The following is a 19,698-nucleotide window of genomic DNA, read 5'->3' on the forward strand; positions in this document are numbered from 1 at the left end:
AGCTCTGTGTCTTGGTTACCTCTTCTCTATTTGGAGATAATGACAAAATCTACATCATAGGGGGGTGGTGAGGGTTTAGGAGTTAGTAAATATAAAGCACTTGGCACAAAGCCTGGGACACTGTAAGAGCCATGTAAGCACTGGCTGTTACTATTATTTCCCTTCCAGAAGAGAAGCCTGCCTGCCGTGATAGCTCAGGAATGGAGGCTCCTGGGATTCGGCTGGGACACAGTTCAGAGACAGGAGTGCCTCTGTGGAAACAGCAGCCCCACCCCGGGTAAAGAAGGGAATGACAGGAAAGCAGGGTGCTCTACAAAAGCCTAGAGCCCCAGGAGACCCCCCCATTGCTGAGCGCTGACGAAAGCAAGGGCTGGCACCACTGACAAGGTTTGATGTCTGCAGATAATCCCTGCACTGAGGGCATGCTCTCAGTGGGCCCAGTGCATGGAGGGGTCTAGCTCCCTCCAGGTCCTGGAGCCCGCCCATCATAGAAGTATCCATGTTCAGGGGAGCAATGGTCCCCGAATGTGCCTCCGCTGCTCCTCTGTGCTACCTGACTCAATTCGAGTCCCACTCAAGGAACCCCACTGAAGAAAGAAGCAAAGGAAAGAGTAATTGGGTTTCTGCATCCTAAGGGGGGGGCTTGACAGCTGTGGTTCTTCCCACTGAAGGAATCAGGAATCCACTGTGTCAAGAGGTTTTTTGCATAAAGTGTTTGTTAAGCGCCTGTGAGCAAGACAGGGTGCTAGACACTGTGAACAGTAAGATGCTGAATTAAACGGTGTCCTGGTCTTCAAGGAGCTTACAAGTGAGAGCGCCTGCCGCGCCGCCTCCACGGCCTTCCTGCCCACGCACTTATACACACAAACCCCCCAGAGGGAGAGAAGGGGGCGTCGGCAAATGCCAGAAAGCTATCGTTTTTCTTGATTTCTTTTCTGGAAAATATGCAGTTCTCTTTCTGCATTCGTCTCATCCTGCTCTCTCCTTCCCCACCTCACTTTCCATTTTTCCTCTCTGCATTTTTTTCTTTTTCCCCCAGACTCTGCGACCCGTTTCCCTCTCCATCTACACCTCCTTCCCCTTCAGCCTGCCCAACCGTCCTATCCCATTTTCTTTCCCCTGACTTATTTCCTTGACTCTTTACTCTCGGGGCTCCCCAGATGCCGGGCTCCCCTCTTTCCCCCCAACCCCCATCTCCCGAGTCTTCCAGCACCGGGGACAGCTCCAGCCCCCGGAACAATGGACCCCACTTTAGGGTTCCTCTATAAATTCTCCATCTCAGTGCTTTGCCCAACTCCTGACTGGGGAGTAAGATGGGGGAAGGGTTATTATCAACAGGACCAGCTGCTCTTCTGGGGGCGGGAAGGGAGTCAGGAAGGATGGCGATAGAAAGAGGGCGTGGCTCTTGCCTGGATTGTGCGTCCCTCTCTAGGGTAGAGAATTTGTATTCGACCCCTGAGACTGACATCACTGATGTCAGGGGAAAGGAGGTGGGAGTGGGGAGGGGGGTGTGGAGGGGGGAGGTTTTTGTTGAGGAGAGCGCGGCCGGAGAGCAGAGCTCCGGGACCCAGGTGACCGGGAAAGCAGGCAGCCCCAGCGGCGGGAGCAGCCGGCAGCAGCCCAGGCCCGGGGACCGGGGTGGGGGTGGGAGGGGGGCTGAGGGGAGGACCTGAAGGGGGGCGGCAGGGCAAAAGGGACCCCTGGAGCCCTGCCGCCATCAGAGATCAAGCATCTGGCATCAGGGATCTTCGGACCCAGCAGAAGGATCCGCCACAGGGGAGGTGTCCTCCCCAGGGAAGCCAACGAGAGATTCACCTGCCCCACATCAGGAGTGGGCCCCCGTCACTGACGCTGCTGGCAACCATAGCAGGCCCCTTAACCCCTCAGCCTCCTCCCCATCACCCTCCTCAGGCCCTTTCCCCGCCTCCAGCTCCCATCTCAACTCCCAGTTCCCAGCTCTCTAAGCCCCAGCGCCCAGGCTACCACCTCACCCTCCAGGTCTTGGCCACACTCACCCCCATCCTGGGACATTTGCCAGATCTCTGGGAGGGAGATCATTTGTTTGGGCTATGCCCCCTGGTGGCATGACAGCATCTGCCTAGACCCCTGACCCCTAGCCTCAACTCCCTGGGCCTCCTTTGTGTGAAGAGCCGCCCCTCTGCTCAGCAGCGTGGTTGGGGGCCAAAGGGAAAGCCAGCCCTGGCTGGGCCCCCGGCCCCCACCACTTGTCTCCTTGCTGGGCAGCTCCCCTTGGCCTTTGGGCCTCTCCCTGCTCCCCTCGGCCCCTCCTCCTGGGCCGCCTCAATGAAGGAGCCGGATGCCATCAAGCTGTTTGTGGGGCAGATCCCGAGGCATCTGGAGGAGAAGGACCTGAAGCCCATCTTCGAACAGTTTGGTCGGATCTTCGAGCTGACTGTCATCAAGGACAAGTACACCGGGCTGCACAAGGGTGAGGGTCAGGCAGGCTGAGAGGCTGGGGTGGGCTGGGAGGCTGGGGGTGGGGAAAACTAGGCTGGAGGGGTGGAGTGGCTGGGAAGGGCTGACGTGGAAGGAGAAGAGTTCAAGGCTAGGGGAAAGTGGATGGAGGAGCTGAAAAAGAACTCAGCTAGAGTGATCAGGAAACCCGGGTGAAGGACTAAGGAGGGCCTCTTTTGGGTGAAGAGTTGTCAGGAGGGCTGCAAAGATGTGGATCCCAGACATGGTGGCGGGGGGGGGGGCGGTGTTGATGTCGTGTGGGATGAACTCAAGAAAGAACGGAGGGACAAGAGAGCTGGTTTGGGAGATAAGATGCTGGGCAGGGGTGTGTGTGTGTGTGTGGCAAGACTGAGAATCTGAGCAGCCCTGGATAATATTGGGATGGGGGTCAAGACCCAGGGTCAGGTGCTCAACGTGGGAAGCATGGAGCTGGACTGGGCAGGGAGAGAGGGGACTGGAGAGAGGGACTAGGAAGAGCAGCATGAAGGCTGGAGATTGCTAACGATCTGGAAAGTGTGGGAGGCTTAGGAAGTTAAGAGAGTGAGGAAAAAGGGAGGGTGCTCCTCAGGCCTATCCGAGGGAGGGCCGAGGGCGGAGGGCGGAGGGCCGGGCCATGTGGCTAAGAAGCAGGGGGTTGGGGGGGCGGTCGGTGTCAGCACTTGGAGATCTCCATGCACCAGGGATCCCAGGGGCCACATTAGCTCCCCCTCCACCTGGCACAGGGAAGCAGCACTTGTGTGGCTAACTTCTCTTCCCTTCCCTTCTCTATTTTACTCTCCACCCTCCACCTGCCTATGTGGGAGTGGGGGAGAACTGAGGAAATGGGGAAAATGGGGGAAGAGAGGGATGATGGTGACCAAGATGGAGGGAGGTGGAGGTGAGGGAGAGAGGGAAAGGAGAGCAGCTCAGCAGGAGAGAAAGTCACATTACTGGTACTTGTCTGGCGGTCACATGCCCCTTCTCCTCTCCCCACACAAAGCCCATCTCCTGACAGCCCAAGTGTCCTCCCTCTTCCATCACCACCCGTATTTAGGCCTCCGGTGTCTGCCTCACTTCTGGGGCAGTGTGTCTACCCCTTGGAGACACCTCCCCACCCCAGCAGGCAGAAGACGACAAGAAGGGAAAGCTTCCCAGTCCTCAGTCTTTGGAAGGGAGCCTTTCAGAGAGGGGAGATGGAGAACTCACCCCCCCACCATGTGTCTCTGCCCCTGCCCCTCCTCAGGATGTGCCTTCCTGACATACTGTGCCCGGGATTCAGCCCTGAAGGCCCAGAGCGCCCTGCACGAACAGAAGACGCTTCCAGGGGTGAGTCCCACCCTTTGCAGGGCCGCGGGCTGGGAAGGGCCATGGAAGTGGCAGGAGGCTCACCACCCTCCCAAGACACTGAGTATATTTTCCACCTCCTCTCGTCACCAGGAAGTCCTCCTCTCGCTCTAGCATCCGTCTTTCTTGCTGTAGACGCATGTATTTCTTGTTACCCAGAGAGAAGGAAAGCAGCGATTAATGGAGTAAACGCGACTTTTGCCAGGAGCAGATGATGCCCCTTCCCCAGTTCCCACCCTGTCCATGAGGCTACACTAGAGGGAGGACTTGCTGGTTGGAAGGTGTGGGGAAAAGTCTCTGGATACCAAGTGTGGCTCAGGGTGAGCAGCAGGCACCCAGGCACTTTTTTGTCACTCTGGAAAGGCAACCTGGTTGGCTATGAGATGAGGGAGGAGTGCCTGCAACTTGAGAACAGGCGGCTGGTGCTGACTAGATTGGCATCTCGGTGCTGGTTCTTGAGCTCGGACAGGCTCCTTTCTGTCTCCCAGGAAGAGCCCCAGGAACAGAGCCACAGAGCATCAGGGCAGAGCAGGGCCTGAGCAGGTCTGGGCTGGAGGTAGGCCTGGGAGTAGCTGGCAAGGGCAAGGACAGACGTTGTAAAGGATCAGGCCTGATGCCACCAAGTATGCCCAGGGCCTCGGAGGTGGCCCGTCTCCTGCAAGATCCTATCTCTTTGTGTCTTCTTCTTCCCAGCCAGCCTTGCTGACTGTCCCAAGCCTGGGCTGGCAACTGAGGGCAGGAAGAAAGAACCCTGGACTGTCCCCCTCCCCCAGTCACAGAAGCTGGGGGGAAAGGATGCCCCCACTCCCTTTGCTCTCTGTCTGCTATGCTTTCTCCCAGACTGTAAATCCCCAGCAAGTGCCTTCCTGCGACCTAACTCCGTCCCCACCTTCAGCAAACATTTGCTCAGCAGGGTCTGGGTGCCAGAGACACATCTGTCCCAGCCTCTACTCCTCCCACATGGGAAGTGGAGAATGCTGCTGCTTACCCATCTCTTTCTAAGAGGGAAATAGACAAAACAGATGGGGAAAGGGTGGGTGGGGACCTGGGAAAATTAGAACCGCTGCAACCAACCCAACTTCGAAGTCCACCCCCCGGCCCTTCTGTGGCCTCAACCTTTGAGTACTGCTAGGAAAGCAAAGCCAACAGCGGCAAATCCACCAACACCTCCACCCCCAATGGTCTTACCCCAGCTGCTGGCAAGTATAGCCATTGCCTGCCACAGCCAGGGTTAAGAGCTGGTGCATGTGTGTGAGCAGGCTACAGGATCCAAGGCGAGCGTGTGTTTGTGCGCAAAGGCACGTGAGCTCCTGACAGGTCAGATGTGTGGGGTGAGGGCACATGCATCCCTGGGAAGACTGGTCCCCATCCAGTCCCAAATTGCCTTCCCTGCTTTCCTCTGTGGAGGCCCCTCACAAATCAACCGTTTTCATCTCCATTGCTGTTTGTCTTTCTCTGTTGTCTCCGTCTTGGAACCCCTGCAGAAATGAGAGAGGGTCAGAGGAAAAGGTAGAGAGGACGGGAGTGGGGACATGGATGAGAGACAGCCTGGGGATGGGCATGAGCCCCAAGGGCCATGTGTGCCAGCTGCAGGCATCTACCCTGGCAGCTCACGCAGAGCTCCATCCTGGGTGTGGAGAGCCGCGGCCTGCTCTTCTTGAGGAAGTCCAACCCAGGGTGGGGGTGAGGAAGAAGGGCACCCCAGTTAATGATTGTCTAGCCCTTCTCCAGAGTTCCCAGGTGACACTGAATTCTCCACTTTGGCCCTTGCCCCAGGGGACAGAATCCAGAAGGACCTAACAGAGCTTCCAGTAGGACACATGAGGGGTCCATCCTCCAAGAGGGACCCCCATCCAAGGGGTTTGAAGGAGCAGACCCAGGGCAGTTGTGGGGACGTCTGTGACCCTTTGTCTCCCCCAAGTTGTCTCCTGCCACCTGCATTCCCCCCTCAGTGTGTTTGCACGTGCGTGTGAATGCATGTGTGTGCACACACGTGTGTGCAGTGTGCCAGCTACTGCATAATTATGTTCTTCCTGTGTTTAGTCTCCACGCTTTCCTACTGCATGTTTTTTTTTCTAATGGGAGACATTTAGCCCCCTCTCCTTGCTCCCCATCTCTGTCACCCCAAAATCTAGGAGGCACCACAATGCTAGGGTGATATATTGGGCTGCAGAGAGAAAAAGCGTGGGGGCTGGGCCTATAGCTGTTGAGCCCATTTCCTGTTCTCTCCCCTAAAACTCCCAGGAGTGGCTCTGCCGCAGGTCCCTGAACTTGTCCTGTGAGCAGGGTGTGGCCTCCTGGAGGTGGTGGAGTGAGGGTTGCCCTCTGTCCAGCTCTTCCCTCTTCACCCTGAACCAAGATCCTATTTGGGGGACACAGGCCTTCCCTGTCTGCCTGCAGTCAGGAAGTTGGATTCTGGCCCATGGAGAGGGCCTGTGAGTGGTCTGGGACACCCAGAACAAGTGTGGAGCCAGGAGTGGCAGGACCCCAGCCTATACCCTCAAAAGAATTGGATTTTGTGAGAACCGTGAGCTCTTCTTGGAAGTGGGGTTTTTACTATTGGCGAGAAAGATGAGGGCCTTAAAAGTGACCATGGTGGAGTAGCTCAGCGATACTGGTTTGGGTATAAATAGTCCCTTCTTCTTTGGGAGGCCCGAGGGAGGGCTTGTCACCTGGTGGGTAGTAGCTAGGGAGGAGAGGCGCTGAGGCTGGTTGCCAGGTAAACAGGGCACAGCCGGACTCAGGGGAGGGGGCAGGTGTGCCCGAGCTGAGCTAACAAAGCCTGAGCTCCCCGCAGGAAGTGCCAGGCCACAAAAGAAGGAGGCTGGGAATGGGACACTGGGGTGCCAAGGGTCCTGTCTGTGAGGGTGTCAGGGGAGCCTGCTGTCAGCATAGTCCTTGCGGTGGTCTGTACACTTGTGTGTCTCTTTGTGAGAATCCACATCCACGGTGGGTATTTCTCGAGATGCTCTTTTTGTGCCTGAGTGCCTATGCTGGGAGGGAACTGCATCCTTTCTCTCTGGGTCCCAGGTTCCCATCTCCATCTAGAACAGCAAATCCCCAGGCCTGCTGGGAAGGGGCCAGCACCAAGTATAAGAATCCTGCAACCCTGGTTCTGATTCTGCTTCTTGTGGGGTGTGGGTAGGGATGAGTGCCTGGCTGCGGAGGTGCCCATGAGGGAATTTCCTGAGAGCTTTGGCTGGAGCACAGGAGAGAAGGAGGTGAAAGCCCGTGCACCCCGAGCGTCTGGCCCCAAGCTTTGCCTGCGCACGCGCACATGCACACACACGCCTAAGGAGATTGAGCCTCGAATGGGATAATCCCAGATTGACGGGCGATAAAGCTGGGGGCAGATTGGCTGGAGGATTTGTGTGACTGTTACCCTCCCTCCCCACCAGCTGCTCTCAGATCCAGAGATTTGCGGTGGTGGGGCCCTTGGAAAGGGGTGTCAGTTGAGGTGGGGCTTCGATTTGGTCCGAGGCGGGGAATACCTAACTGGTGGAATCGGCCAGACTGACTGGTGTGATGCAACACTGGGTGAGGATCCAGGGTGAGAAGGGGCAGGGCCAACGGTGGCCTCTGCACTTCTTGGCACTAAGTGATGCCACACACAGGATCTCCACATGCTGGAGCCCTGGAGCTGACGGGAACCTGAGTAGACATCGCCTGGCCCATCCCCTTGTTTTACAGATGGAGAAGCAGAGGCCCTGAGGGGACAAGCAGCTTGTCCAGGGTCGCCCAGCTAGCAAGTGGCATGGCAGGGCAGGGTAGTCCTCAAACTCAGGTCTCCTGACTCCCCGTCCAGTGCCTTTCCTGAGGATATCTCTAGCCTCACCCTCAGGATGTAAATGGATGGTTTAATTTTTTTGGTCACTGGAACTACTGCCCCACGATCAGATGAGTGGGGCAACCAGGTGTGGTTCCAGCTGTCAGAGTCCTCAAGAGCAAAATATTTTCAGACATTAAATACTAAGTCCTTCTCCTCTTTCTCCAGTTCCTATAATACTCCCCACCCTGGTTAAGAAAATCAACCTGCAGGAGTAATTTCCAAGTCCTCTCACCAGACAAGAACATGGAGAATGGAACTAGGAATTTCTCCATTTCCACTGAAGACTGAACAAAGGGAGATACTGCAGGGGTCGGGGAGAGGTTAGAGCTCTGGAGGACTTCCGTGCACAGGGTAAATTGTGAAAGAGCACGGGACAGCAACTCCTCCTTTAGAGCCCTCCAGACACCAAGGATTTGCTCCGGAGGAGGCAGAAGGGATGGGATGGTCCCTGCAGGGCCTGCGCCGAGAGCCTCCCTCCAGAATCAGGAAGCTTTTCTGGGCCCCTCCCCCACCTCCCAGCCCCCACCAAATCCTCCACCCCCAGCATACCCTGTTCCTACCCCCCACCCCACTCCTTCTCTGGGTGTGTGGAGCAGCAGAAGTGATGACGTCACCACGGTCGCCAGGGCGACGGGGACGGATAAATCAGGCTGAGTGGGCGGTTGCCATGGTGCGCATTCTCCCGTTGCCACGGAGACTGGGCATCTGCTCCCTTTGTGCTGCCCGAGTGCCTTCCCCCTGGGGTCAAGGGGTATAGGGGGGCAGAAAGAGAGGCAGACACACCTCTAGGGGTCGGAAGGAAGTCCGGGCCTCTGTGGGGTTTCCCTCAGTCTCCAGTCCTCCTTGGGGCTTCTTCACAGAGTGGCCTCTGTTGTGCCCACTTTGTAGGATTGAGGCAATTCTTATTAAATCACCCCTTGGTCGGGCTCTCTCTCTCAGACCCTGGGTCCTATGCCCAGGCCCCCTCCTCCCACTCAGGAGAGCAGCACCCATCCCTGGCTAAGTCACCAGAAGCCCCACCTGAGCCTGGAGCTGTGCCCATGAGCATCTCCCTCCACATTCTCTCTCTGCGCCTCTGATCCCCTCAGGCCCTAATCCTGAACAATATTAGGCCCTGTCCCTTCCTTCCCATCAGAAACTTAGAGGGCCTGGGGCTTGCCCCACTAGTCTCTCTGCAGGGCCTGGCCTGGAAGGGCTCTTGGGTGTTCAGAGGAGGTCCCCAGCAGCTGCCTTCTCTTCTCTCCTTCAGATGAACAGGCCGATCCAGGTCAAGCCAGCCGACAGCGAGAACCGAGGAGGTAGGTTCTATGTCTTTGGACTCTGTCCCTCTCCTCCCACCCCCGGGCCCAAGGCCTGGAGTCGTCAAGGGGTAGCCTTTCTTGAGGGAGAAAGCCTGATGGCTCTGAAGAGTCAGTGTGGTCAGAGGGGGTGAGATCTGGGGGGTAGAGATGTCCAAACTGAAGCCCAGGTTGGAGTGCAAGTTCTTCAGAGCTGGGATGAGCACCCTCTGTAACTGTACCCCATTCTCCAACCATCAGCCCCTTCACACCCTAGAGCCACCGGCCCCTAGGGTGATGAAAGTAGTGTTAGGAGCTCCAGGGAAGGGCGGAAGGAGAAGGGCTGGGAAGGCAGCCGGGAGGCCCCGAACATGCCCTCCTCCTGTGCCCTACCCCCCAGAAGACCGGAAGCTCTTTGTGGGGATGCTAGGGAAGCAGCAGACAGATGAGGATGTCCGCAAGATGTTCGAGCCCTTCGGGACCATAGACGAGTGCACTGTGCTCCGGGGGCCAGACGGCACCAGCAAAGGTAGCCGCCCACTGCCCCTTCCCCACCTGGCCCTTCCGCTTCCCATTCCGCCATCAGCAAAGGTAGCCGCCCACTGCCCCTTCCCCACCGGGTCTTTCCCGTTCCTGTTCCGCTCCCATGGCTCCCTGAGCATGGGGTTCCACCGAGGGGACCCACGGGGATGGGCGCTTACCCCTCCCCTCCTCCATCTCAACCTCTCCAGGCTGCGCCTTCGTGAAGTTCCAGACCCACGCAGAGGCCCAGGCGGCCATCAACACCCTTCACAGCAGCCGGACCCTGCCAGTGAGTCCCGCTCGCCTACCCCCTGGCCTCTACTTCCTACCCCGCCCACCTGCCAGGCCCTGGCCCAGAGGAGGAGTCCACTCAGGATGGGCTATTCGAATTTATTGGAAAGGATGTTCTGGCAGAAGAACTAAGCTGCCTAGGAAGGAACACCCTCACATTTCAAATGACATTTTCCCACCTCCCCCTCTTCCCCTATTCCCCACCTCCACCTTCAGCCAAATTCCCTCACATCCCTCTCCTGCCTGCTCCATTCCCCAGCCCTCCCTTCACCCCATCTCTTCTCCAGCCTTCCCAGAGCCCCCACCCTCATCTGCTGGGGCACCAGGATGCTTGCTTAGAGGCCCCACGTGCACCCCTTCTTCCTTGCCCCTGCACAGCAGCGTTAGGTCAGTGACCACTCTAGGTCAGTGACCCCAGCAGAGCCCACCTCTAAATTTGAACTGGATGGCTCAGAAGGCTATGCATTTCCCATAACTCACAGCTCTTCAGCAAAGGCTGGGCAAGCATTTCACAGGGACTTTGAGGGGACACAGCATTGGGTAGAAAACTGTGTCCAATGACCCTATGCCCCTTCCAGCTTCGAGATTCCGGGATTCTACCATTGGAGCAAATGCTCCAATTTGGTTTCTATTCAGCTCAGACTAGTACTAAGATTTGAGGCACACCATGAGGAGTGGGATGCCGGGGCAGGAGCCGTGGTCAGGCACGCAGGGCAGCTGCAAGGGAAGACGAACCTGAGATGAAACATTTGCTGCAGCCACCCACGGTGGGGATGATTTCCAGTTCAGAGTCCTCACAGAGAAGCCAATGGTGCCCTTTACATTCCAGCAGGCCTTTCACTTTGCAAGCCACGTGCCTTCACAGACCTCGTTTTTCTTCTAGCCTCTTGCATATCCTACCACAGAGAGAGGGTGGGATTAAAATCTCTCCATCTGTCATATGCAAAATGGCGGCTGCCCTCTCAGAGAGGCCAAGCCATGCCAGGGGGTGGGATGGAGGAGAGGTCCTGAGGAGAGACCCTGCCTGCGCCTCTGATCTGCATGTGGGCCTGGGCCCAGGGTGCCTCGTCCAGCCTGGTGGTGAAGTTTGCTGACACCGAGAAGGAGCGAGGTCTCCGCCGCATGCAGCAGGTGGCCACCCAGCTGGGCATGTTCAGCCCCATCGCCCTCCAGTTTGGAGCCTACAGCGCCTACACCCAGGCCGTGAGCATGCCCCTGATGCCAGGCTGGCCCTCCTGACCCCTGTATCTTGCTCCCACCCTCCCTATGCGAAGGTCCAGGTTTGGGAGGGAGCAGGTGAAGGGGTACCGGGGGCCTGCCCCACTCTCCTCTCCCCTCCCACCAGCTGATGCAGCAGCAGGCGGCCCTGGTAGCGGCTCACAGTGCCTACCTCAGCCCCATGGCCACCATGGCTGCCGTGCAGATGCAGCACATGGCTGCCATCAATGCCAATGGCCTCATCGCCACCCCCATCACCCCATCCTCAGGTATGGCTTCAGCAAGGCCGGGCAAGGGTGCTAAGCATGGTAGGAGCGGGGAGGGGCACAGGGAAGCCTCGGGGTCTGGGAGGGACTCAGGGGTCAGAGTCCCTGCTTCCTCCCTTCTGCCTGCTGACTTGCTGACTGGTCCTCTGCCTGTGTGTGTGTCTGCTCCTCTGCTCTGTCTCTATCGCTTTCTCCTCCCCAGGAACCAGCACCCCTCCTGCCATCGCTGCCACGCCTGTCTCTGCCATTCCGGCTGCCCTGGGTGTCAACGGCTACAGCCCAGTGCCCACCCAGCCCACTGGGCAGCCTGCCCCTGACGCTCTGTATCCCAACGGGGTCCATCCCTACCCAGGTGGGACTCTCTGCCTGCCCACCCCGTCCCAGCAACCAACCAAGCCACCATTCCCACTGGGGAGACACGACACACCTTCCCTCCCAGTTTTGGGGGTTACAGATGCTTCCTCCTGCCCTGTCCATCCTGGCGGGGATGATTGTTCCTGTTGGGCTCCACCAGGAAGCTGAGGTATAGAGCAGTGAAGCAACCTGTCCAGGGTTGCAAGGCAGTCAGACTCAAGTCTTCCTAATGCTGGGCTCTTGCCCCTCTTCCCACTGCTTTGTGCATTTCCACCTTCTCACTTCATACTCCATGCCCAGAGAAGCTCTGCTCCTCACCTGCCTGGTCTCGGCCCAGAAAAGCCCTGGGGGCTCCCACTGTGTGCCAGGCCCATGCTCACGGTCTGTGCTGCTCTCCCCAGCCCAGAGCCCCGCGGCCTCCGTGGACCCCCTGCAGCAGGCCTACGCGGGGATGCAGCACTACACAGGTGAGGTGCCCCTGCCCAGGCCCCTGCTCAGGTGGGAGAGGAAGCAGGAGGGAAAGCGGCCCAGTAACTGGGTGTGGGCTTCTTGGCTCCCTGCCAGTCACCCTCTTCAGGCTTTACTGACAAGGTCAACTGTGAGGAGGGATCTTTAAGGGTGGCACATCCAGGGGTCTGAGGCAGCTCCTTCCCCGACAAATTCTCAGCCCTGCAGGTGCCACTGGCCTGGGCCAGGGGAAGGGAGACAGGATGGGCTGGGAGGGCCCAGGAGTCAGGGAAGCTCCATCAGCCCTCTCTGTTCTCCCCACCCCAGCAGCCTACCCAGCAGCCTATAGCCTGGTTGCGCCTGCATTCCCGCAGCCCCCAGCCCTGGTCACTCAGCAGCCCCCACCACCCCCTCAACAGCAGCAGCAGCAGCAGCAGCAGCAACAGCAGCAGCAAAGAGAAGGTGCTGGCTGGGGCCTTGGGAGACGGGAATGCCCTTGTTATGGGCTCGGGGACTCCCTACTGCCCTGCCCTGAGCCCAGCTCTTGGCCCGTGTTGGGATGAAAGCAAGTGGGGAGGGGGTGGCTGGAGCCTTGGTCCACACTGTCGGGGGATTGGGACTGGAGGGCCTTCCCAGGATCTGCTTTCCCCGGGACCTGTGCTCCTGGAGTATGTGCCTCCCAGGCACTGAGCTCTTCCATCTCTGCTGCCACCCAGGCCCTGATGGCTGCAACATCTTCATCTACCACCTGCCCCAGGAGTTCACTGACTCAGAGATCCTCCAGATGTTTGTCCCCTTTGGCCACGTCATCTCAGCCAAAGTCTTTGTTGACCGGGCCACCAATCAGAGCAAATGTTTTGGTAAGAACAAGATATGGCCCATCTTTTGCCGAATTCCCCATCGGGGGAAGGTCTAACACATGTGAAGGCATTTATGGTCACTGTGGACCCAGTATTTGAAATCCTGATTATCCAAGAGTACAAAAGAACCATTTGACACACCCAACATCTCACACCAGCTGTTGCCCAGGCCCATCTCGTCTTCCTTCATCTTTTCCCTTAAAAACTGGCCAAATTCATGCCCTACAAGGTCTGAAATAGGCTCGTGGTCTGGGGGTGTTTCGTTTTCAAAGGGGGCGCTTAGGGAGTAGGTTTTAGCGCCTTCGCATATTTGAAAGGCTGCCTCAGGGGAAAAGGGAATGTTGCCTGCTTCAGAAGCCATTTAGGGTCTGGAAGTGGCTGTTTTCAAAGGGCAGGCTCAGAGCTATCCAGGCCAAGGAAGGGGTCACCAACACAGAATGCTGGGAGGCACGTGGTAGTGTCAGCGGCTGGATTGGATTAATCCATTCAACGTCAATTGAATTTCTACAGCATGCTGCTCTGTGGCAGGCAGCTTTCTAGGCATTTGGGGGACACTTGGGAGACATAGGGTGGTGCTGGAGGTCTCCTAAGCACAGGAGAGCAAGATGGGGCTGGGCCGGGCCTTATGCCCCTCTCACCTCAGGCTTTGTGAGTTTCGACAATCCAGCCAGTGCCCAGGCTGCCATCCAGGCCATGAATGGCTTCCAGATCGGCATGAAGCGCCTCAAAGTCCAGCTAAAGCGGCCTAAGGATGCCAACCGGCCCTACTGAGGGCCCCCAGGTGGGTCCCGCGCCTCTGTTGTGGCCTCCTTCCCCAGCTCCACACTGCAGCCAGGGCCCTCGATCCGACTCTCCAACCTCAGGAAGCCCAACCCACCCTTGACTCTAAGCACTTGAAGCAGGGGATTGGGGCAGCTCTCTCAGCTGTTTTTCAATAATCTGAGTCACTCTTTCTCTCTCTCTCTCTCTCTCTCTCTCTCTCTCTCTGACACACACACACACACACACACACACACACAAACACACACACACACACACCCTGTGACCCCAGAAAGAGCCAAGTCTTTGTCTGTATCTGTGTCCACTCCCTGGACCTTCCACAATATCCGGTCTTGTTCGTCTGGTCAGTGTCCATGTCTCTGTGTGTCTCTGGCTTTCCTTCGGGTTGGAGTGGAATTAGGGGAACAGGACTGGAGGATTAACGGGGCTGGTGGAGAGTGCCAGAGGGCCCTAGAATTCTTGGTCCTAGAATCTCTGTTGTCCTGAAAAGTAAGGACATCTGGCCCTTGTTGCCCTGGACTGCAGGTGATTTTTCCCATGTAGCAGCAGACCCATGGGGCAGCAGAGTGCACAGGACAGACTGGGGGAGCCCATTTCCAGGCCTCTTGGGAGTCGCTCTGGTTTAGGTGGAAGAGGCTGAAATGTCACGCTGCCTGTGAAGTTTACCTACCAGGTCCCTCCACCCCATTGCTGGCCTCCACCTCAACCTCATAGCCACAAAGCTGGAAGCCTTGGTTACTTTCACACTGTTTAATCTCCTTCGGACCAAACCCTTGAAAACACACAACCCAAGAAAAATACCCACATTTTCTGTTTCTCCCCTTTCCCCCCCAATCCTGGCTGCTTAACTCCCCCCACCCTGGGGGCCCCCCCAGCCCAGGGCCCGTGTCCATTGTCGGCCGAAGCCCCCATCCCCGGACCCCTGCTCCGGGCCCCTGTAAGTTGCATGGAACGAGCGTGTTGTCTTTGGAGCCGATTGTCTGTTATTTGGGGAGGGGCCGCGGAGGGAAGCACCCCCAAGCCCAAGGTCAGGGCCGGGGGCAGCTCGCGGGACGTGCTTGGTCTGCAGTGGTTGGTGACTGTGGTCTGTGTTCTATGCATTTCTCTCTTGCTTTCTGTGTTCCTTTCCAAAAAGGAATGAGAGCACTACCTGGGGGCTGGGGGTGCTCTCACCCCGTGAGACTCTACCCCTGAGCCCTGACCTAGGCTCCACCCTGGCCTTCTCTGCGGATGCTCCCTTTCTTTCTCCAGGTGTCTGCCTCTCACATGCACCCCCTTCTCGGTCTCTCTCTCCATTTCTCTGCCTGCCTGTCTGTTGTCATCTCTGCCTCTCCCCCTACCGTCTTTACTTTTCTCACGGGCTGTTTGACTATTTCCTTCCTGATATCCTCTGGTTTCCTCTGTGGTTCGCCCCTTCTCTCCTGTTCCTCTGTCCCTGCTCTCATGGCTGGGGGGTGCGGGCAGATGGTTTGGACTGAGGCCTTCCCGACGACCTGCCTTCCTCAGGCAGCCCCATCCTAGATGCTGTCACCCACCCCAGAGTCCTCCCCTCCCCCAGAACCTGTGACCTGCATCGGTGGTCTCTTACCCATGCTTCACCCGTGTTTCTTCCTTCACAGGTCTGGAGATCCAGAGGAAGGGGCGCCTCACACCCTCTTCCCACGACTGGCCCCGGCCCTCTCTGCACACCTGCCCAGGGCCTTGACTGGGCTCTGGGGCAAACGCTGCTTCGTGGCCCTGAGGGGCACAAGACACCAGCCCCTCCCACCCCTTGCCTCTCTGAAGGGCCGGCTTCCTCCTAGGTGCCCTTTTGGCCTTTGTGAGGGAGCGAGGAACAGGCTTGAAGGTTCCGGGGTACCTGCCTTCTGCTGGGCTCCTGTGACAGGCCTTCTGTGCCCGGCATTTGTACTTGCCTCCCCCACCAGTGGGCCTGTTCTACCCGTGCAGGCCTCGGGAGAGCTGCAGGTGCCTGCCACACACTCCCAGCCCACCTTCACCCCAGCCTCTTCCCCACACTAGGGGTTTCTTGGAAGCTGGCTCTCACTCCCCTCCACCCTTAGCTTAGAGGTAGGATATCCCTGACTGCTGGGCTCCCAGCCCTAAAACTCACTGCCTCCCCCAAGGGCCCCCTCTAAGGAGGGTGTGGGGGAGCCCTGAGGGCTGCCTCTCTGCCAGTCAGCCACAGAGACCCTCCTCCTTTCACGAGGAAAAGACCTTTCCCTGAACCCCTAAAAATGTTTACAGTCTCTGCTGGTTCCCTCCGTGTAAATACCACTACCACCCGTGCGTTATCCAGCCCGCCCGGCCTGGCCCGGACGCTGCCATCTCTCTTTCTGGGAGTTTAGACAATGTTGCCCTTGGATTTTTTTCTCTCTCTCTTAATTTCTCCCTTTGCTTTGGGGGGTAATCGGGTATTGGGAGGAGGGGTGTGGGGAGGGGTAAAGGGGTTTATTACCTGATCATTTTCTTTAGAAAGAGGTTTTAGGGAAAAGAAAATGGGGTGGGGGTGGGAGTGGTAAGGGGAGACCGGGGAGTCAGTTTCAGACAGTTCTCTATGCTTAACTTATTTATTTATTGCATTTTACTTTTAAAGAGTTGGTCTTTTCTGTCTAAATAAAGAAAAAAGTTTAAAAGCATCAAATAAGAGTCTTGGAAGGTTGAGGGTAGGGGACTTTTCCCTACCCACACTGGGAAGTGGGAGGGAGGTAGAGAATGAGGTTTGAGAGAGAAAATTCCATTAGGGAAGGCTGGGCCCTTGCTTTAGAGCAGTATCCAGGCCTTGCTCATGGCTTCATGATCCTATCCTGCAGCCCTTCTTTGGGGCTTAATTCTGGAATGTCCTGCAGAGTTGGGCACAAGGAGATCTCCTCTGTCCAGGGCTCTCCTCTGTATCTAGCCCTGTCCCTCTGAAGGCGGAGGACTTGCAGTCTCATGTCTGGACCTCCATTTCTGCAGAGGCCAGTGTGGATACTGGGAGCCAGTTGTAACACCACCATTTACTAACCACTGCTCCACATGTGATTCTGTTCCAGGCCCTTATTGTGCATTTCTTCATTTTACCACCCAACAACCCCGTGAGGCAGGATATAGTTTCCTTTATTTATTTTGAGACAGGGTCTCATTCTGTCACTCAGGCTGGAGTGTGACAGTAATTCATAGCTCACTTTGCCTCAAACTCCTGCCTCAGGTGATCCTCCTAACTCCCAAGTAGTGAGGACTATAGGTGTGTGCCATCATGCCCAGCTAATTTTAAAAAATGTTTTTCTTGGAGACAGGGACTCGCCGTGTTGCCCAGCCTGGACTTGAACCCCTGTCCTCAAGCAAACCTCACCTTGGCCTCCCAAATTGCTGGGATTACAGGCATGATCCACCATGCCCAGCCTAGGTAGGAAATAATTTTATAGACGGGAAAAGGAGGCTTGGAAGGTTAACTAACTTACCTGGAGTCACGAAGCCAGTAAGGCACAGCTGTAGGAGTTGAACCCAGTTAAGACTCCAAAGCCCATGATTTTCTCTTCTTACCTGTTCTTTGACCTGAGGCAAAGATCCCAAGAAGTAGCAAGCAGGCTTAGCAGTGAGTCCTCAGGTAGAGGGTGGACTGCACAAGCCCTAAGGTCCCTCTACTTCCCAGATTCTTCTCTGTGAGCTGCTTTAGGGCAGATTTAGGATCACACAGGTGTTGTCTTTGACTTCATAGCACATGTGCTTCTGGGCTGCTACCCCACCCTTAGTATGTCCCTTCTTATAAACTTGCTTAACTTCCAGCTCTGATCTGGCCTCAGGCCAGAATTCTGTGAAGGCACAACAGTAAATCCCAACTCACCCCCAGATCCCTGCTCTGTACTTCTACTTCTCTTAATGGACTCAAACTTAGAATAGTTAAAAAGAGAAACAAAATGTGAAATACTATGCAGATATATATGTATTGTTGGACATTGTTTGTGTGTGTGGGGGGGGGCAGTGTCTTTTGGATTGGTAAAGATCAGAAATGGGGCCTTACAAAGGAGAAGAGTCCAGCCGGTATTTTTAGCCAAGTAGACAGCATCTGAAGTCTCAATGACACAGAGCTGTAATTGTGTGTGCGTGTGCTCAGATGCTCAGAGATGAGGAAAAGCCTGTGTAGCAAGGGGGACAGGAGTCAGCCCTGCAGATTAATATCTATAAATTTCCCCAAGAGCTGCCTCAATTTAGGATAGAAAGATGGAAGGTGGGTTTGAGACTAAAGGCCATCTCCCAGAGTGATTCACTGACCTGGGGGGTTCTCTCCTAGGGGGCGGGGGTGGCAACAGGACTGAGAAGCCCCCTCCTTCCTGGCATCTTCACAGACCTCAGGCAGTGCCTCTCGAGGTGTGGCAGCCCCTCCCGAAACACCAATGGCCACCTTTATTGTCTGTTTCTTCTAAAATAATCAAGTTATGTTCAAATGTTAATGGCAGCATAAAGGGAAGAGAAGGAAAGTAACTTCTTGAGCCTGAAGAGTGGAGCTGACTAATAGAAGGGATAGAAGGGACCTTTCAGTTGGAGAAATGAAAGCAGAAATTTAGAAATATATCCTCAGTTAGGGAGATTAAGGTGATGAGACGACAGCTGGGGGGAAATAGCCCTAAATAATTCCTTCTACATGTCCCATCCACTTTCTGTATTTTTAAAGCTTTGGAAGCATAAACGTAATACCAGGTTTCTCTATCTCTTCGGGTTGCACCCTGCTGACCTCAGGGCCAGCCTCTCTGACTTTCAGTATTTCCTTTGTCTTTAAATTCTCCTGCTAAAATTTCAAAGCCTTTTACAGCCTTGGCTTCAGGTATTTGTTACGGAAGCAGTTCCCACTCATGGCCAAACCTCATTCTCTTCTACAAATCTGGTAACTTGAATAGCCCTGATGCTAGCTCCTGATTCTAAGACGACCCTTGGTCTCTGGCCCCTTTCAGTCTATTTCACAGAGCAGTCAGCTCCTTCTTGCTCCTCATAAACCTGGTTTCCCTTTAGTATATCGCATCCTCTCATCTGCTTGATGAAAACCAAGTCCCAGAGCTAACGTTTCTAGCCTAATTTTCGTCCCGAACTCAATTTTGGTATTCCTTTTTCTCCCTCAGTCTTCATCATTAGTAAGTAGCACCACTATGTACCCGCTCAAGCCAGAACTTGGATTACACCCTTTCTCTCACGTCTCCTCCCCGATCCAACTGCAAAGCCCCACTGAGTCTACCTCTAAAGCATTCAGCTGATTTACTTACTCGTGTCTCTGCGTCCCCACAGCCATCAACACTGTCCGTATCACACTGCTGTCATCTGCCTCTGGTTTCTTCTCCTGCTTTCCTACAATCTGTTCTCCCAAGAAGCCAAAGAGTTGTCTTTTAAAAGTTAATTCGCCAACATTTACTACCTGCTGTGCTTTGTGCAGCACTGTATCCTTGTCACCCTACACAGTACTCCAAACATTAGACATTGCCTAGAAAATAAGAAATGGGCCAGGCGCGGTGGCTCATGCCTGTAATCCCAGCACTTTGGGAGGCTGAGGCGGGTGGATCACTTGAGGTCAGGAGATCGGAACCAGCCTGTCCAACATGGCGAAACCCCGTCTCTATTTAAAAAATTAAAAATAAAAAATAAAATTAAAAAAAAAGAAATTAAGAAATGACTGTTGGACATCTATACTGGATTTGCCATCCGTATCTAAATCATCATAGGTTCAAAGCTAAAACATTTTCTTCCATAAAGTCCCAGCTCTCATATTTCTATCTTCTAGTCACATAGACATAAAACCTGAAGAGTTTTTACTACGTTCACATAATTTCAATGGTATTAAATCATTAAAGATTTTACTTCCCCACTTTCTCCTATCATTTCCCTCTTTTCAATTATCACTGCCTACATTTATTAACTGAGTAATCATATCAATTTCCTAATTGGTCCTTCTGTCTATGTTCTGAAGCAGCAATCTTTCTAAACTGCAGCTAACAAAAACAAAAATTCTCTGTTTTTTTTTCAATAGAACACCTCGGGCAGCCATCTTCAGAGCCTTACTTTCCACTTAATTCCAGCACATACCCAAATGG

The 19,698-nt window shown here is 55.4% G+C and overlaps 1 protein-coding gene across 7 annotated transcripts; it reads left to right on the forward strand.

Moving 5' to 3' along the window:
- Nucleotides 1–1,518: 1,518 nt before the first annotated feature.
- Nucleotides 1,519–18,968, forward strand: CELF3 (CUGBP Elav-like family member 3). 7 transcript variants are annotated; one of them, XM_010329684.2, is made up of 14 exons: nucleotides 1,519–1,571; nucleotides 2,344–2,449; nucleotides 3,698–3,780; nucleotides 8,877–8,925; nucleotides 9,305–9,433; nucleotides 9,636–9,715; nucleotides 10,777–10,920; nucleotides 11,063–11,204; nucleotides 11,404–11,553; nucleotides 11,957–12,022; nucleotides 12,330–12,464; nucleotides 12,719–12,862; nucleotides 13,506–13,643; nucleotides 15,262–18,968. In XM_010329684.2, the coding sequence occupies exons 4-13, from the start codon at nucleotides 8,877–8,879 to the stop codon at nucleotides 13,631–13,633; spliced, it is 1,167 nt and encodes a 388-aa protein (XP_010327986.1). In that variant the 5' UTR covers nucleotides 1,519–1,571; nucleotides 2,344–2,449; nucleotides 3,698–3,780; the 3' UTR covers nucleotides 13,634–13,643; nucleotides 15,262–18,968. The 7 variants fall into 7 exon arrangements, with proteins under 7 accessions (XP_010327986.1, XP_039315741.1, XP_010327983.1 ...); XM_039459807.2 differs by having other exon boundaries at nucleotides 9,308–9,433; XM_010329681.2 differs by lacking the exon at nucleotides 1,519–1,571 and having other exon boundaries at nucleotides 1,585–2,449; nucleotides 9,308–9,433.
- The last annotated feature ends 730 nt before the right edge of the window (nucleotides 18,969–19,698 follow it).

The sequence above is a fragment of the Saimiri boliviensis genome, chromosome 19, assembly GCF_048565385.1.
Source record: "Saimiri boliviensis isolate mSaiBol1 chromosome 19, mSaiBol1.pri, whole genome shotgun sequence".
In the NCBI taxonomy this organism is placed as follows: Eukaryota; Metazoa; Chordata; class Mammalia; order Primates; family Cebidae; genus Saimiri; species Saimiri boliviensis.

What these genes read in the sequence shown, in the direction of transcription:
- CELF3 (XM_003941923.3), top strand. Translation starts at nt 2,305, where the DNA reads ATGAAGGAGCCGGATGCCATCAAGCTGTTTGTGGGGCAGATCCCGAGG. An exon ending in AACAGAAGACGCTTCCAGGG is followed by an intron (nt 3,781 to 8,876) that starts GTGAGTCCCACC and finishes TCTCTCCTTCAG; the next exon opens with ATGAACAGGCCGATCCAGGT. An exon ending in CGACAGCGAGAACCGAGGAG is followed by an intron (nt 8,926 to 9,304) that starts GTAGGTTCTATG and finishes CCTACCCCCCAG; the next exon opens with AAGACCGGAAGCTCTTTGTG.